This window comes from Rhinatrema bivittatum, chromosome 6, assembly GCF_901001135.1.
Source record: "Rhinatrema bivittatum chromosome 6, aRhiBiv1.1, whole genome shotgun sequence".
NCBI lineage: Eukaryota > Metazoa > Chordata > Amphibia > Gymnophiona > Rhinatrematidae > Rhinatrema > Rhinatrema bivittatum.
Genome location: NC_042620.1, coordinates 150,695,599 through 150,715,286, shown reverse-complemented (window position 1 = coordinate 150,715,286; position 19,688 = coordinate 150,695,599). Strand labels below are relative to the sequence as shown.

The 19,688-nt window shown below is 43.5% G+C and overlaps 1 protein-coding gene across 2 annotated transcripts in view; it reads right to left on the bottom strand.

Annotated features, from left to right (window-relative positions):
- STK17B (serine/threonine kinase 17b) overlaps positions 1-9,890 on the bottom strand; it is a 40,663-nt gene extending 30,773 nt beyond the window's left edge. The window contains exons 1-3 of one of the 2 annotated variants that reach the window (XM_029606071.1): positions 9,713-9,890; positions 8,627-8,776; positions 4,302-4,514 (exon numbers count right to left, since the gene is read on the bottom strand). In XM_029606071.1, the coding sequence (XP_029461931.1) occupies positions 4,302-4,514; positions 8,627-8,745 (332 nt within the window). In that variant the 5' untranslated portion in view covers positions 8,746-8,776; positions 9,713-9,890. The other variant, XM_029606072.1, reaches the window with a different exon arrangement.
- Between the last annotated feature and the right edge of the window lie 9,798 nt (positions 9,891-19,688).

The following is a 19,688-nucleotide window of genomic DNA, read 5'->3' as shown; positions in this document are numbered from 1 at the left end:
ATGTCTTTGGACCACTCCACAGTACAAAGAGGTGATACAATCTATGGAAATTATGAACTTTAGATACTTCAATAATGCAGGTCTCCAAACTAAGAGCCTAAAATCCCCTGTGTTAGGCGCAGAGGAATCCAAATTCATAAAAGCTGGAAGCTCTACTGTCTAAAATGGAACACCAAGACTACCTCAGGCAGAAAAGAAAGGCACCATGCATAAAGATACCCCTGAATAAGACATCTGTAGGAAGGGATCTTGACACAACTGTGCCTGGAGCTCTGAAATTCTCCTACCTGAACAAACAGCCACCAAGAAAACCACTTTAAAAGTCCTTACCCATAGCTCTCTTTAGTGGTTCAAATCAAGCTTCACACAATCCTCTAAAGACTAGATTCACATTCCAAGATGGACATATGTTCCACACTGACAACACAAGTTCTTAGCTCCCTGAGAGAACCCTATAACATCCAGATGTGCGGACAGAGGATACACCCTTGTACTTACCCTGGAGACAACCCAATGTCGCTACCTGGACTCTGAGAGTTAAAGGCCAGAACCTCTGTAGAAAAGCCAAAATATGACACCATAGCCTGAACAGTCTGAGGCTGCACTCCGTCAACTGCAGATAAGACTTTAAGATTCTCCAAATTCGTACATGTCAAATATGTAGGTGGTCGCACAGCCTGCAATAAAGGTGGAAACAGCCACTTCAGTACATCCCCTCCATTTCAGTTGTTTCCTCGCAGAAGTGAGCTGCCTGACCCAAAAATATTGAGCCCTGGTGGAAAAAAGTTGATCAATGTCCGAACTTCAGGGGCCCACCTCTGGCCATGATGATCAGATTTGGGAAGCACGGTTGATGTGGCCACTCTGGAGCTACCAGGATCACGTTGCTCGAATGTTTCTCTATCAGCCATAATCCTTATCCACAAGATGCCACAGAAGGGAAGACAAAGAAGAATCTCTTGAGTCCATGGCAGCACCAGAGCTCAGATTCCTTTGAACAGTGTTCTGATCAGCGGCCTAATGTTATTTGGTTGGGATACCCCCACCTTCCGTGAAGGAGACAGCGCTGCCTTCAACAGCTCCCATTCCCTGGGGTTTGTGAATTCGAGCACTGAACATGGAATTCTGATATATCTTCCACCCAAATTCATCTAGCAACCGTCCTTCCCGGGAGGTGCGTTGGAATGTAACCTAGTCTTCTTCACCTTTTTCAAGGCTGATTCTACTACCACCATCGAGACACACGGAATCTGAACCATGCTGTAGTGGATAGACTTTTGCATTTTGTACTTGAGATCTAACTTTCTAAATATTGTAACTATAGAATAGGGGGGATTCCCATGCCCTATCCATCAATGAGTAAGAGTATGTGAATTGAAAGTGGTTGGTTCCGACAGCACCTCTAAGATTTTCAAGATACCCATCGTCTCAGCCCTAGGGTTGGGTATTTTCCAAGTTTCTATTTTTAAAAGAGAATTCCCACCTTCTCTAAAAACTGAATAAGTTAGATCCTCTGGAGGTGATGATGGTTAAGCCAGTTCCTCTGGAGAGTCTGAAGGGATACCAGTTGAGCTTCCCAGCAAATATGGCAGAGACTCATCAGGGTGGTCAGACAAAAAACTGGTGAGATTGAAGGACTGTTGGAGTCTTCTGGACTGATGTCCATCTTGGAAGGTGATGGAGGGTGGTCAGAATGAAAGGGACGACATCCCTCCGATCGACGTGGAAAGTGAGGAGACCCAGACACCTGCTGAGAAGGCAGGTTGTCAAAAAAAGGACTGTAAAATAGAGGTGATCTGTGCCATCATTTCTTCCACTGATTTTCCTGTTTTTGTGTACTAGGAATGTAAGGCAGAGCCCAGAGATGACAAGAAATCTGGATCTCTTTCCCCATGGCAAGGGAATTGCTGCTTTTAGGATGTTTTCCCTTGGTGTAATAGGTCTAGGTGCTGGAGGCTCAGTTGTAGCTTTGGCCTGTACCGTAGAGGTTCCTGCAAATAAGAGGAACAGCTATGTTGGTTCAGGGAACGTTCCCTGTCAGATTGGCTTGAATCTGGGAAAGAGACGACTTCCGCTGGAGAGTCCTCTTCCATCTCCTGATCAGATAATTGTAGTAAAGTTCTGAGAGATGGCGGTCCAGCCGTACTTCCAGAAGATGGCTGATCTGGACAAATAATACATTTCGACATCGCTTCAAAGTTCAATGAGATTTTGTGATCCCGATGCTTGGCTGATAGGGAACCAGCAATCCTACTCAATTTAGCCTGCGTTGACTCCTCAGATGTTTTGGTGCGCTTTGACTTGTGACATTGAAACTTGTGTCTATGTTTGCGTTGATTTTGCTGACAGTTTATGATGTGTTGACCTTTCAGACTTTTGCATCATTTTCCGATGCTCTAGTATGCATCACTTTCTGTGGTTTAGTTTGCGTTATCTGCAATGCCTTGATCTGCGTCAATTTTTGACTGTGACTGCACCGTACTCAACATAGTTATGATTTTGTCATGTCCGATGCTCTGATAATCCACTCTAATGTGCATTGTATCCAATGCTCTCTTTTACGATGTTTTAGTGTACGTTGAGGGCATATGCATAGACGCCATCAAAGATTTTAGCGCGTAGATGGGTTAAACTTCTTCTCTTTTGTTGACTTCAACGCAATGTGCATCAATGACGACGCTTTAGATGTTTTTGCGGCCTGTCTTTGCTTCCCCTCGGATCCCACAGAGGAAGCTCACCTTACCCGGTTTGAGTGGTGAATCTTCAGGCCTGGAGAGTGGATCTTCCATCCCAAGGGGAGGGGGTGTAAGATCCCAAGATTTCTTCCCTCAGCCTCTGAATCGTTGCCGCCTGCTGGCATTGGGCCCTGGGAGACACTCTCCCGCAATATCGACAGGCCGTTTGGTCATGGTTGGGACCAAGGCACAGATAATAATTGTGCCTGGTCACAGACATGATTTTCCCTTATTGACAATATTTGAAACAGGAAGCCTTAGGCATGATATCAATGAAAAGCGCTTTTTTCTTTTTTTTCCCCCCCGAGGAGAAAATTAGAGAGAAAATACTCCACACATCCGTTCAGAGCGTGGAAAACATGAAACTGAGGAGAAACGCTCGATTCATGCGGGAAGGAGCCATGCAACTGCGAAGGAGAACTTTTTTTGAGCTTAGAGAGAGACAGCTCTGCCCCATGAGGCCAAGATGACATCACCCGGACAGAGAGCATGGCTAAATAAGCCTGCTTATCAACGGAAAAAGATACATAGAAACATTTTCTTTTGGTGCAGAGGTTCAGGTTCCAGAACGCAGGCCAAATGGCAGATCATAAAAGAGCCAGACCACTGACTATATCAGTCTCTTTTTGTCAAAATTAGTGACCCAGCCCAGGACAAACCGTACAAAAGGGATACTTCCCTGCTCCACTGGGTTTGCAGTACAGAACTGCCAGCAGATTCCACCGCTGTCTCATGGGGGTTGAAGGATCTGGACCACCAGATGTCCACTTCATGGACCTCGCTATCAGAAGGTTCACCAACCCCCTGCTCGTCTGTCTCAAACCAGGGGGGGGGATGAGCCCCAACCAGGACGGATCCAGAAAAGTTATCTTTTAATCTTTTTTTTCTCTCTCTCCAGACTGCAGGTTTTACACCATCTACCATCTGCTGGAATCAGAGAAATACTGGAGGGGCTGCAGGTGGCATACTGGATTATGCACAGTGCCAGTGAAACTCTCTCTGTCTCCATCTCCTGGCCAAGAGGTAAACCCCAGTAGTCTGGACTGATCTGGGTACATACAGGGAACTGCCATCATATACTAAGCGTGGAACCCTGAAGTTCAGTTCCACCACACTCAGTTCTACACAGAACTAATTTAGGGCTATGGGACGGCTGAAGCAGCTGCAGTCCTCACATCTTTTATATATTACAGGCAAGCCACTCTCTGAAGTCTAACCCCTACTAGAGTTGCACCACTCCAAAATGTCAAGTTCTATCCCACAATGTATAACAGGTGCAAAATCACGATCTTGAACCCTAGAAGTGCATAAATTGAAAAAGTATAGACAAAATTATAAGGATGTCTGATTTTTAAAGGAGAGACACCCAATGACTTTGTAAGAGCTGTATCTTTTCAAAGAAAATGTTAACTGTTCATAACTGAAATCTTGAAATGCCAGCATATATATTTTAGTAGATGTTTATAAAGAATTTAACACATCCAATTACTCCAACAAGTTTTACATAAAATTTATAAAACAAAGCTAGACACAGAGCTTAAGAACCGACAACTAATGTATACTTACTATTCCAAAACCAGGATGATTTCACTCATAGTTTCATAAACTTCATGAAGATAAGCAATGCGTGAACTAGACTTAGTTAATTCAAGCACTGCAATTTCATGGATAATCTCTGCCCTACAGTCTTGGCCCCTTCTTCTCTTCTTTAGAAATTTGGCTGCATATTCTTGTCCAGTAGATTTTTCTACACACTTGCGAACTACAGCAAATTTTCCTCTGAGGGGGAAACAAAAAAAAACTCAAATATAACCAATTAAGGAAGACACTGATGAGTGACAAACATCTCACCTACTCGGGCATACCTGGGGCAATTTGCAAACTGCCTACCTTGGGACAAAGTTCATGGGTAGCTTTTACAGATAAGCTTTATACCAATTCTCAAAATGGGAAAGTACATGCATTTTCCAAATGGAAAGTATGCATCTGTAGACATTGGCACCTGCTTTTTTTGTGGGTACTTTTTCCATAGAAAATAAGGTACATAACATGTAAATTGCACTTTTAAATTTATTTTCCTATCCTCTATATAAGAAAAAGTAGGCATGTTTGTGGAACACATACAGATAAGATTTTTCAAACAGACTTTTTACCCAGGTAAATATTTTTTAAAATAGCCCTCCCCATATATATATAAGATTATATAGCATAAATAAAAATTGTAGTAATACATTTAATTTCCTCACACCAAGCAATGTCTTAAAAAACAAAAAAAAAAAAAAAAAAAACCAGTACAAATGGTATAGGAGGTTCTTTGTTGGAAGGAAAATCCCGGCACTTGAGTGGGGCTAAATCCATCCAGCCCTCCCTGGAACAGATGCTCGATTGAGCCTTGCATCTTCATCTTGCCAGTATCTATCCCCCCATAATCAACACAGCTTGACACTGAGCTCCTACTAGGGGTGAGTCACTCCCTTGGGAGAGATAGGGAGCCATATTGGAAACCTAATGGGGTTGATTCTGAATCAGATTATGGTAGCAAGATTGTTTGATGTTATAGAGGATTTTTGGAGTGATTGAGAAATGGTTTAGTCAGTCAGATAGGTGATGCAGCCTGGTACTTCCCTAGTGAAAGAAGGTGCTTTGAGGGTATTTGTGAAAATATATTTAATATATTTAGTATGGTGAAGAGGCAGAGTAAGACAATGGCTGTATAATAGAACTGTCCTGGAACTGACCAGAAATGCAAAATGATGAACTGTAGGTATAGCAGAATGATGAACTGTACAAAAAGTCAATGTCTGCATGCCATCCAAGTCAGTTCTCAGCATATTAGTAATAAGAATTTTGCAGTAATCAGAGAAATGTTATATTAACTACTAGTTAACTCATTGGTGTGTAAATTAGAGGTGGCAACCTAACCTACAGTATCCATAATGATCTCAGAATCTGCTTTTGCTTTTCCTGCTAAATTTGCAACTCCTAAAGATATTTTTCTTTTGAATAAAGGATTTTTTTCTCATTAACTTATTAGTATTAAGCATTTCTTTCAGCCCACAACATTGGGATAATACCAGTCTGTATTTATACTTACATAGAAAACATAGAAACATAGAAATGATGGCAGAAGACGGCCAAGAGGCCCATCTAGTATGCCCAGCAAGCTTTCACACTTATTTTTCTCATACTTATCTGTTACTCTGACCGCTGAGGTCAGGGCCCTTATTGGTAACTTTTTGGTTCTAATTTCCTTCCACCCCCACCACTGAAGTAGAAAGCAGTGCTGGAGCTGCATCAAAGTGAAGTATCAAGCCTATTCATTATTCATTGCATTTTATATTATAAACTGCTTTGGCAGTATTGTATTTTATTATGCAAAACGCTTTGGGTTCCTTTTTGATTAGAAAAAAAAAATGTGGCATAGAAGCCTGAATGGAATACTAATTGTTTAAAACAGAACTTTTTTTTCAAAAACAAAATATGGTACATAACTGCAGAGATGCAATCAATGACAATAAGCCAGTCCATGAAAGTATATCATGTTTATTCAGCCCTTATACACAACTTTAAAAATGCCTATCCTCAAAATAATGAGGTGCATATCATGTTCCAAAATAACACAAAGTATATTTATTTTGGCTCTTATATCCTCAAGTGTTTTTAGGTAAAAAATTCCAGAGATCTAGGTCCAAGTTCTTATTCGTCTAACAGGGACTTTTTTCTGCTGACTGGTTTGATTATGAAGTAACTTGCTTATTAATTTTGTGTTATTGTAGGATGTATGTTACTTATGTAAACTATTGTGTTTATAAAACAGTTTTACTGTATTAAGGATGTTTACGCAGTAACTAGTCTGGAGCAGGGGACAAAAGTTTATCTAAATAAACATTATATAATGTTCCACAACACATACCTCCATGTATATGGCATTCACAGGTTCTCTCAAATAAATAGCATATGCACCTTGAAATGTTTTGCATGTTTCCACATCTCTAACACTAGGTGCAGGCCAATGGGGGGTGAATCGTAACAGATTACCACTCAACATGAAGATATTGAAACTGATGTTGGGGGTTTGCATTGTCACTTCCTTAGGGGAGATTTTTTTTACACTAGGGTGAAGAAACCAGTGCTAAAATACTACCTTCTAAAAAAAAAAAAAAAATGCAGCTAGAAGCCACCAAGGCAAAGTTACCCAGGGTCCTTTAGCAGAAATATTCAGCAAGACTTAGGTACTTTTTTCATTGAATTTATATAACTAAAGTTATTAGGACAACTTTATGACAGTGTGTGTCATACAACCAGTGGTGGAGCCACGGGTGGGCCCTGGTGCCTTGTTTCAAATAGGCCCAGCACTCAAGAGAGAGGCCCAGTTACCAGTGGCGTAGCCAGAAATGAAATTTGGGGAGGGGGGGGGGGGGGGCAGTAGGCATACAGGTCTAGGCCCTACTAGTTGTACTCTTATTGATAAATAATGCCTTACAGTGTACCTGTCAGATTTCTAAGTAGTCTGCAACAGCCATCATGCATGACACTTTCAAATATTTTAAATTCTATTTCAAGCACTTACTAACATTGAAAATGCCTAATTAATCTGTATTTAAATTTATATTTATTGCAGTTTACTTTTTACATATTGTATAAACAAAGAACACAAACAGAGCCCTGTAATAAAACAAATATCAATATTCTTTTATGAATTCTCTTTCCAAAGACAGAGTATACCATAACTATAATAAAACAGCGATAATTTTAAGAACTGAAGATCTGCAACTGATCCAGAACAGAACTAGGACAGTTCATATTACAATACAACATGCAAAGACAATATATTCAAATTCTGGAGCATCTCATGTGTCCTTCCACTGCCAAACACTGTGAAGTAGCACAAACCCCTACAAAATAATAAATAAAGCTCCTAGAAATCTTGCCATACAATACCATACCCATAACAGCAGTAACAAGATTCAAACAGCAGCAACCTTATCTATGAAAAGGCAGTAAGACAAACATTAACACTAGGCCCTATGACACTAATACACCATTTACTGGGCAAAAAGCTGGACTGCCACAAATACCTATTTAAAAAACTACATACTAGCAAAAATACTGCACCTCTGTCACCATGTAAAACACAGACTGACCCTTACATAAGACAGAATAAGGGACTACAAATTAGAAACAGAAACATGCAAATAAGACTGAAATGGAAAGCCCAATAAACCAGTCTCTGAACAGTGGAATAAAGAAAAAGCAAAATACAAATATAAGAAATACACATTTCCAAAGATGGCATGTTCCAATTGATGAAACTCAAAATCATTTTTTACCTTTGTCTGACCTTATTTTTCTAATCAGTTGGTCCCAGTCTCTTTTTTTCCCCTTTATCTTTTCCTAATTCTTTTTTCAGGGGCTCTTATTTCTTCTCTCCTTGCCCTCTTTCCTTCCTCCCCTATACACACACCTAGACTCGCACAGGCTCTGATTCTCACTTGATGTCTCTCACACACACACAAACACAAGCTCCCATTCTCTCTTACTCAGACTCCCATTCCCACACACAGGTTCCCACTCCCACATTCTCCCTTACCCAGGCTCCCACTCACACAAAGGCTCTCACTCAATCATACACAGACAGGCTTCTCATTCCCATGCTATGACAGTATGTTACATTTACATGTATAACTTCTTTAAAAATCTTAGTGAGTATTTCACAGCGTCTGCATTCATTAGAAAGGCAAATTCAGTGCAAAAGCAAGTTATTCTGTTATTTGATCTTGTACAATAACCATTAAATGTTTTACCAAATGTGCATGTATACATATAAACATCGTGAGATAAAACCCCTCATCTATCTACTTCTTTCCCCAGAATGACAAGAAACGCCTTACCTCCCAAGCTCTTTAGAATCAAGAGTGTAAGCATTGTGGAAATTATCAGTCTTGATTGGAGTCTGAATACTCGACAGTAAGCCAGGAAGAATTTTGTTTTCCAACTTCCTCCTAGACATATTGTCTTCTCTCTGGTTATAGTATTTTCACCTGTCAAGCGAGGAAAGTGATCTCAGAAAACGATTAACAACGAACTGCAGTATTTTAAAGCGCTTGCACTATGTTTAGCACAAACATGCCTATAACGCTGAACCACCCACTGCGGGGGTGAGGGGCGATTATGGGGCAATTGTAGAGGGCTGCGCATTTCAATGAGCTAATATAAACCTTTGCAAAGTTATTAGCTCAATAAACAATTTGGTCACATACACCTGTTACTGTCCCTGGCCTCTCTAGCCCAAAAGCGAGTAACTTTCATAAAGTGACTTTACAGCTATTAGGCGTACTTGATTATCTAGTGTATTATTTTGTAAATCGCTTCGAGTTGAAGTTTTATTCAAAGCGGTCTCTAATATGTTTGCACAACTGCTTAAAACTACATTTTATAGTCAAACTACGGAAAAATCATTAGATTGCTCGCTTTATCCTCCTTTCCTAATCTTCTAGGGATGTAAGTTTGTATCATTAGCCTTTCAGAGTCGGGGAACTGAGGAAGTGAATGGTCACTACAAGTGCAACGTCCTCTTCTCCGGGTCCCGTATCATAATATTCACAGACGTGACTTACTCTAAAATAAACAGAAAGTTAAGATCTCCGATACCACTACCAACAATAAGATATGAAAACAAGAAAAGTCACTCAACCAAAAAACATGTGGAGGGGGGGGGGGGGCCGGTATAGTCAAGTATCCTGCATTAGGAGGCGTAGTCTGGTAAAAAAAAAAAAACAAAAACCTGGGTATTCTTTTTCATTCTCGAGTGAACACTTTATCCAACTGACTGCGTTTCCGCAGCTCTTCCCGACAGGACCCGCTCCGCTTCCTCGCGACCCTTTTCTCAACAGCTCCTCAAATTCCGTGCACGTTGGGCCCTTTAACAAGACCGCGCGTGTCGGCGCGGCACGGGGTCCCCCTGCAGTCCCACTTACAGCTCGGATTCCTCTGCAGCTCGCGCCCGATCTTCTACGCTCACAGGACAGCAGCGGGGAGGAACTGTAAAAAGCGCACTTCGCCTTCTCTCGTGCTGCTTCTTAGCACCGCACCACCCCACCGGCCTGGCCGTTTGCTTTTGAAAAGTGCCACATTTCTTGGGCACGACGTCAGCCGTTCAGGCAGGCTGGCTCGTCATTCACGCGCTCGGCCAATCGCGACCGTTTGGGGGCGGAACTCCGAACGTGACTAGCAAGGGTTTGCTCGACTCGGAGGTGTTGCTCGATCGTTGCTACTGTAGAGAGTCGCCCCGCAATCAGCTGTGCTTTTTGTAGCTTTATTGACCTTATTTACTAGCTAAACCTTCTTTTCAATTAAAACAAATCGAGATTGTATTTCGTCTTCAGTGACTGCGAAAGCTAAATACAATATACTACCATTAATTTGATCTGGGTGGGACTGACAAAGGGAGGGAAGGTTGGCACTAAGGGTGGCAACCCTACTGAATTCTAAGCCTCTGCAATGCTGATACTTCATTTTGAACACTGCTTAAAACTTTGCTTTCAAATGATTTTTTTTTAAAGAAGCAAGGATAAAATGCTAAATAAATATCAGCTTCTTTTAGGATGCCAGCAAAATCTAGACATAGGATTAGTTAGTGAAATTAATGTGGATTTTGTATTTATTTATTTATTTATTTATTTTTAGTTTTTATATACCGATGTTCCTGTATAATATACATATCACACCGGTTTACATGGAAATAAAACTGATGCCTCGGAGAGGCAGTTTACATCGAAACATTTTTAACATTTTTAACAGCATAACCAAAGGGGCAGGGGAAAGGAGGAGGTTACAGTGGTTAAAAACTTATCTAGTTACATAGTGATATGGAATAAATAAATAAATAGACAATAACTATTTACATGAGGTAATGGTCTGTCTGAGTCTACGCCGTTATTGTGTTATACTGGTTTATATTTGTGCTAAGTAACTCATGGAAAGCTATCAGGGGCAGCAGAATGGCGTTTTAATAGGGGTGGCCAAGCAAACTAACCTCCAGTCCCCACCACCAATTTCTTACTGCATGTTTACACTTAAGGGCAAATTTTTCAAGGGTCATGCGCATAAAAATTGGGGCTTGCGCACGTTACAGGCATTTTCAAAAGGGCCCAGCCACGCGCATAAGTCCTGAAAAAGAGGCGGGCCATGGGTGTGGGTGGGACGGGCCAGGCCAGCCCAGACAGCAGCCATTAGCCATTGTCCCAGGGAAGTGCATGCCGGCAGCCGGGAGGCGCAGTAAGTAGAAAAATAAAAAATTTTCGGGTAGCTAGGTACCCCATAATGTCATTCTTTGCATAATATATAAAAAGGCCGATGCAGTACCATGCATTGGCTGCAGCGCACTGCTCAACAAGTGATTGGCGACGCGTCTTGGATGCACATCCATAACCCCGATGCAAAACGGTTAGCGCATCCAAAACGCGCGTGTAGGTAATAGTGCTTATCACATGTAAATGCACGTTGATGAGGCTATTATCTATTCCTCGCAATGCAAAAAAAATAGTGGAGGAGCCTAAAATTGAGCATCTATTTTCCTAACCTGCTGCCAGCCACCTCTCCTGAACGCCCGCTGCCTAGGAGGAGCTAGAGGCATGCAATTTCCCCTAGCACCTCCTTTTTACTGCGGCACCCCATTTGCATTTTGCATCAGGCACCCTAGAGAGGTGGATCGGCGCACGTTAAAGGAACGAGCGCTCAATTATAAGCATCCATTTAACACGCGCCTATATTGCATCGGCCTGATAAGGTGATCATTTTGTAAAAACCTGCTTAGCAAATGTAACCACCCTCGTTCATCTGAAGTTACCTTCTCAGCTTCAGGAAGCCTGTGGTACTCACCCAAAGCGAGGAAACAGTTCTCAACTGAATCCTTGGCTGGGAGCTGATATTTTGCAGGGCCAAACTGGGCACAGGACACACACACAGGCACTTCCAAAAAGCCACTGCCACATTAAATATTGTGCTCTAAATGAAAAGATGGTTTATGAGAAGTATCTTCTGTTAATGTAGAACAGGTATAAATAAATTGAATCTTCAAAAACAAATAGAACAGAGAATATAAATGTAAAACTCAGAATCCCTTTATCATTTGTTAATATATATCATAAATGTTATCACAGGTATCATAAACAGTGTGAAAGAGTAAAAAGATTCCAGCTCAAGAACTGCAGCTAGTGCAATGGTTCTCAACCTTTTTTCTGTCGGGACATACCTGACAGATGACTCTCACATGCGTGACACACTGAACACATGATTGTTATGGGGATAAATGTAAACATATACTCAGTATCTACAGCAACCGCCCTAACCCCCCAACAATGGGTGCAGAACAGAACTAGGACATTCCCTGTTCAGTTTACCATACAAAAAAGATATTTCTGGTGTCATCTCAGTAACAGCAACATAAACCCTCTCCTACCTGGCGCAATAGCCCTCCTTATGAAAAAACAGTAATGTACCACCAATACATGTCCTACTGAGAAAGCACAACAAATAATATTGATCCAAATGCCTACATGCTAGTAAATACCTCACCTCGGGCCCGATACAGTAAAGCGTGGCGGGGCTAGCACGCCATTTTACGCGAATTGGACACACATTTTTGATGCTTTATCCAGATGCATGATTTAATATCGGCACTAGCGCATCCTTAGAGCACGCGGAAACAGGCGCGTACAAATTTGCGCCCGCTGCATGCAGATGGCATGTTAATGACATGATTAACTATTTCCCTCGATACAGTAATGTGCGTCCACTACAGCTTGTCTTTAACGAGTTTTTTTTAACCTGTAAATTTAGCGCCTGCCCTGGCATTTGGGTGGTGCCGTGATTTGTGGCAGGCAGACACATCGAATAGCATCATGGATTATATGTACATTTTGGCTTTGGCGATCTTTTTGTTACGGATGAAAGCCAGAATAAGAAATGCTAAGTGAGCGATTGGAGACAACACCCAAGAGGAGAAACCAGTAGCAAGACCAGAGGAGGTAGAAAACGTGTGTATATGTGTTTTTGTGAATGTCGTTAACTCCTTCGGTTCAAACGGCAGCAGTGGCTTTGCTTTGTGGCCTGTGCATGAACGTCCAAAACATTTATGCTGCCTGTTGTGGCAGATGCTTCCATAATATTTTTATAATAAAATATAAATATTATTTTATGTTATGCTGATTATTGTGTTGTGTTGTTTTTCGTACCGGCACAGCAGGACAGAGTCGTCCGTGCACAGGCCGGAGCTATTGGTGGACAGGGCCCTCTGCAGACCATGTCTGCAACTTTGAAGCGCTACAAAAAGTGGAATATAAATCTAAATAAATAAAATAAATAAATAAAATGTATCTTTCACCCACGGACAACTCTCTTTGGCATGCCCGAGCGAGATGTAGTGTGAAGGTACCGGCTCAGCTCACAGGCAATCCTGGCCCTATATGAAGATCTGCACAGTGACCTTGACCCCCTGGCCAACTGCAACTATGCTGTGCCAGGGTTGACGAAACTTCTTGATGCGTTACATTTTTTTGGTACCGGAAGTTTTCAGAACCCAGTGAGTATCGTTGCGGGTATGACCCAGGCCTCCTTCTCATGGCATCTGGCACAGGTCTTGAAGGCCATGATGAGGCGGATGAGGAAGTACATTTATTTATTTATTTATTTAAGTTTTTTTATATACCGGCATTCAAGACGGTAGTCCCATCATGCTGGTTCACATAAAACAGGAGTGCAAATTAAACTTAAACTTAAACAATAGTGCGGAAAAGCAGTTACATGTAACGGGGATAATAGAACTTGGCGTAGGAAGGAAAAGAAAATACCAGATAAATTACATATGGCTACATCATGTTTCCTACCGATCCAGTGCAACTGCAAGAGATCCGCAGTGGGTTCATGGCTATTGCAGGGACGCCAAATGTGCTGGATGCTATAGACTGCACCCATATTGCGTTGACCCCCCAAGTCGGAAGAGGAGAATTCGTTCCGGAATCGCAAGCAATTCCATTCGATGAATGGGCAAGTTGTTTGTGATGCGTGCCTTAGAATTCTTAATGTGTTACAAGGTTTCCTGGGAGCTGCCATGATACCTACATTCTTGCACATTCATCCCTTGGAGCCCATTTTCCACAGGGGAGGTATGGTGAAGGATGGCTACTTGGTAGGTGACATCAGCTACGGGCCGGAATTCTAGACAGTAGTGAGATGATGCCATGTGTAAAGGACTGTGGTGTTAGGTATACAATACAGTATGTGTACATTAATATATGTGATGTGTTTATGCTGTGAAGTGCTTTTTGATGCATTCCTGATTATACCCCATATAGGTGATGGCGGCTATGGCTGTAAGCCCTGGTTGCTAACTTCGCTCCAGTCTCCACACACTGCAGCTGAAAAGAAAGTACAGAAAGACCACAAATTACAAATATGGAGACAAACTGGAATGGAAACCCATAAAAGCCACTCTGCATTCAGTGCAAAACTAAAGAAATGGAAACAGAAATATAGCACCTAATAGACTCCCAGGATTTTCAATAATGTACACAAACTACTATGCAAAAAAGTTAAACCTGCATCATGGAACTCATTCAAACAGTAACAACCCTATCTATGAAAAGGCAACACTACAAATATTTAACCAGGCCCTAAACACTAGGGATGTGAATCGTGTGCCCGATTGTTTTAACGATCGGGTTCGGCTGGGAGGGGGGAGAAATCTGATCGTTAGAGATGTGAATTGGGATCGGTTCCGATTCCAATTCACATCACTAATTTTTTTTAGTGAGGCCCGCACCGATAAAAAAAAACCCCACACGACCCTTTAAAATTACCCCCTTAGCCTCCCCCACTCTCCCGACCCCCTCCCCCCCAAAACTTTTTACACATACCTGGTGGTCCAGGGGGGCCGCGGGCAGCGATCTCCCGTTCCCAGGCCATCAGCTGTGCTAAAAAAAATGGCGCCGATGGCCCTTTGCCCTTACCATGTGACAGGGCAAAGGTAGCGCCGGCGCCATTTTGAATATTGGCAATACAGCCTCAGTGCAGGACCCCCAGGGACTTTTGGCCAGCTTGGGGGGGCCTCCTGACCCCCACAAGACTTGCCAAAAGTCCAGCGGGGGTCCGGGAGCGACCTCCTGCACTCGGGCCGTATTGCCAGTATTCAAAATGGCACCGGCGCTACCTTTGCCCTCACTATGTCATAGAGGCCGACCGTCCGTCGGAAGCAGGCGTAACTTAGCGCGCGCCGGCCGGCTGCCCCGCTCCGAGTTCCGGTCCCGGGGGCTGGTCCGGAGGCCGCGGCCACGCCCCGGAACGCCCCCGGGCTGAAACCACGCCCGCGGCGCCGCCCCCAAAATGCCGCGTCACTGCCAGCATGCCCCTGACACGCCCCTCCATGCAAGTCCCAGGATTTACGCGCATCCTGGGGCTTGCGTACGCCGCCGAGCCTATGCAAAATAGGCTCGGCACGCGCAGGGGGGGTTGGGGTAGGTTTTCAGGGGGTACGCTCGTAGGATACACGCGTACCCCTTTGAAAATCTACCCCTAAGGGCCTCATTTTCCAATATCGCATTCAATACCAAAAAGGGGTGTACCTTATGCTAATAATCATGTGTATCGCAAATTGCAATATCAGCTATGCGAAAGGCTGTTATCGCAAGTTGCACTATTAGCCGAATTTGGACTACATTGCCGTGGTTCATGATGTTTCCAGACAGGCCTGTTTCAGTATGCTAGAGAGAGAGAGAGAGAGAGAGAGAGAGAGAGAACCTTGCTATAGTGCCTCCTCCCTAGACAGGTATTTGTATCCCTATGGGAGGCCCACCTAGTAACTCGAGGTGAGGGTTAAGTATTAGTGTAGGGGGTTAGGGGCCACTTTCACATTCAACATGAGAAGAATGGTGATGTTTCTGTTTTTCCATTGTTGCACTGCAAAAAGAGTCCGGTTTGTTCCGGTTTCCAGTTCAATTTTTGTCTGCAATTTTTGTCTGCATGTTTCTATTTCTACTTTATATGGCCTCATTTTCTAAAGTATCGCAGGCCTGTGATACTTTAGGGAATGAGGGGCGGGGGCCGAAACGGGGGGCCGGGCATGCACTAGCCGGCAGCGATTGCATCGTCGCAGTGCGATCACTGCCGGTTTCGCACCCAATAGCACCACCATAGGAGGTGTAGCTATTGGGCGCGAACTCAGACGCGAAAAGGGCCTTACCTTTTCATCGTCCGTGGCGTCTTCGCGGAGTTGGCCTCAGTGATGCCCCGACTCCTCCTCTTCCGGGGCCGACTCCGCCCCCATTTTGGTATTGCGTGCGATCTGGGTGGAAAATGAGGCCCATAGTCTCTTTATTCTGTATTTGGAGAAGGTCTATCAGTGTTGTAGGGCCTGGAGTAATATTTGCAGTGTTGCCTTTTCATGAGTAGAGTTGTTACTGTATGAGTCTATCAGTTATGGCAAGTATAGCAAGTATACTATAGGTTCTGAGTACATTTTTGCAGGGTTTTGAATTATTACACAATATTACTGAGATGTGCTAATGTGTAGCTATTACATTGAGATGACACCAGAATTTGAAAATTATTTTTCTATGGTAAATGGTATGGGGAAGTGTCCTAGTTCTGTTCTGCATCCTTTGTTGAGGGTGCGTCTGTGAATGCAGGGTATTGTAGAATATCAGGTGCATGGTTATATTCAAATTCTATGTAGACCCCAAACCTCATTCCCAAGAAAATAACTTTATATCTAAAATTATTCAAGAGCATCAATTAATAGTTTTATTAGACATTTGAAACTGGCCAAGGGTTTCTTTGTTGCATAGAAGTTCCATCTGTCATCCATGTCCAGCATTTTGCAACATTTCGTGCAAAATGTAGCAGTATCTCCTCCTACATTTATGGCAGAAGTAAAAGGTAGGTGTGGAGAGAGCCATGGGACAGCCACCATGATTGCGCCAACTGGATGATTCCCTTATGACAGTTGCATGGGAATGTAGAATAGTGATCATTTGTAATGTCCTATTATGTGTTTCTACAGGATTGTTCCAGGGAGGGAGGAAGCTTTTGAGATTGATGCATTAATTATCAAAATCTCAGAGGGCTTATGGGCCTGTGCTTTGGATCTTTTAGGTACCTAGCAACATCTTTGGCAATGATAAACAAACCCTAAAAATCAAACAGAGCAAAAAAGAGGGGTCATCCACAAAATTAACAATTAATTAAATGACAAACTATGGAATATATTTACTAAAATTCACTAACACATAGTCATGTATGGGACCTATTTATTAACTGTACATTAACGTGCATTATCACATTTTGGTAAATGTTCTCTTATATAATAACTGATCACCATTTTCATTGGCAACAGAGAACATAACATGATGGCAGATAAGACATCCAGTCTGCCCAGTGACATCTCCCGCTTAGCTTTATAATCCCTTCCTCTGTCTCAGAGATCCTTGTGTTCTTGAATTCTGATGTTCTTGTCTCCATCACCTCCACAGGGAGGCTGTTCCATGTGTCCTTCACCCTTTCTGAAAAGAAACATGAATTTAAATTACTCCTGTCTACCTCCTTTCACCCTCATTCCATGACCCCTCGTTCTGGAGTCTTCTTCCAATGAACAGAGACATAGACGCCCCAATTTTTTTTCCATTTTGCAAGTTTTCAAGAGCAGCTAAAATAGTTTTTTTAATTTTTTTTTCCTAGTATTTCCTGAATTTTCTGTTTTGTTTTGGCTTGCTCGTCTTTTTGCAGATGATACTAGGATAAACAATATGGTGGATGCTGCAGATGGAGTGGAGAAAAAGGGGTGCAACAAAAGAAAGTCTGAGGTATGGTCAAATGTTTGGCAACTAATATAAACGTATACATTCATGCATTTCAGGCACAGAAATCCATTGCAGCAATACATAATGGGGTAGATGTTAAAAGATACGCACGGGCGTCTATATGCGCGCGCTTCCCAGCGCACGCACATGGTCGCAATAATTTTATAACATGCATGCGTTGGGGCGCACATTATAAAATGCGATGTCCGCATGCACCGGATTTTAACATACATGTGTGCATGTGTGGATGGCCTGCGACTCGAGCATGCGGGGGGGGGGGGGGTATTTTTTAATTTATGAGCAGTGACACGATTTCGTTTTTTTCCAGTTCCCTCCTAGTTTTCTCCAATAAAGGAGCAGACTGGGAGGGAACTAACCTAACTCTAACCCTATCCTTCTTTCCTCTTCCCCTCTTCTCCCCAACCCTTAAATCTATCCTAACTATCCTCAAATTTTTTATTTAATACTTACTGCTCCTCCGGCGAGCGCTTCCCTGGGACAGTGTCTAATAGTGCTGTCCCGGCCTGCCCCCACACACCGCCCCCAGCCCTCCCCTTTGTTCAGGCCTGGCACTTTGGTGCATATCTGGGGATATGTGCGCTGTGCGTGGCATGCATAGGGCCCAGCCACACGTATAACCCCTGACTTTTATGCGCTCAGGGCTTTGAAAATTGGCCCGAATGTGGGGAGGCGCATGGTACCTTTGTCCATCAAATAGGAATGGTGTTACGATTTCGGGCCAAGAAGGCCTTAGGCCAGGACCTCCTACCTTCTGACACAGGGCCTCTTCGCAGCCATGCTGCAGCCGTGCATCCCGGTTTCTCTGGCGTGGTGAGGGGTTCCTCTCTGCCAGCCTGCATCTCCTCTCCTCCTCCAGTGGCTGCTGCCACATGGCCCACGCTGCCGCCTTCCTCGTCATCTTGCTCCTAGGCGCGCGTGCACGCCCCATGCCGAGATGTAAATGGGCCATGGCTGGAAAAGCTCCCACAGCCCCTACTGATGACGTCAGTGGCTCTGAGTATTTAAGGCAAGCTCTGCCAGTCAGAGCTTGCCTTGGCAACAGGTCGCCTTGCTTGTCCTGAGTTGCCGTGTTCCTGTTCCTGAGTTCCAATCTTTGTTCCTGCTTGTTCCTGATCCTGAGTTCCAGTCTTTGTTCCTGTTCCTGAGTTCCAGTCTTTGTTCCTGATCCTGAGTTCTAGTCTTCTTTATGCTCGTTCCTAATCCTGAGTTCCACCTTCCATTCCTTCTCTGCTTTTGTTCCTTCACCCTGCTTTTTGTGCTGTCTTTGACTTGACCCCTGGACTGAACCCGCCTACAAGTTTGCCACCTGCCTCTGACCCCTGGACCGGACCTGACTTCTCTTGATACTTGCTGTGGCCCCTGGTCCGGATCCTTGCTGTTCCTTGTCTCGCTCCACTCCTGGCCATTCCTGGGATCATCCACGCAGAGGCCCACCTAAGACCAGCCGGCCCCGGCACCCAAGGGTTCAACTTGTGGGGAACGAGGACAGGTATTGGCAAAGTTCCTGTCTGCCTCTGCTTCCCGTCTGACCTCGCCTCCTGACAGTGGGGACCTGTGGGGTCTCCCCTCACAGGTAGCACTAACCCCACCTCGGGTCCACCTCTGCAACAAAAGGGATATCTCAAGGTGGCCAAACAATGCAACATGGCAGGGAGAATGCTTGGCTACATTTGGGTAGGATTAGGATTATGCTAGTAAAATGGAAGTGATAGTACATTTCAAGCCAAAAGCCTGTGAGGGAGTTAGTTAGGCCTCTAGATGCCCAAGGGGTAAAAGGGGTGGTCAGGGAGGACAAGAATGGGAAAGAAAAACTCTGTCTTTACTAAGGAGGCTGTTGAGGGTCATGTCCACACCAGAAACATTGTTTGATGGTGATGTCTCTGAGCAACTAGATTGAATCACTGTGAAACTGGAGGACAGACTAAGGAATAACAAACACCAGGACCAGATAGTATTCACCCTAGAGTTCTGAAGGAACTAAAAAGTGAAATTGTAGATCTATTTCTGGTGATTTGCAACCCATCATTTAAAACAACCACAGTACTAGAAGACTGCATTACTTTGCATTATGATACCAACT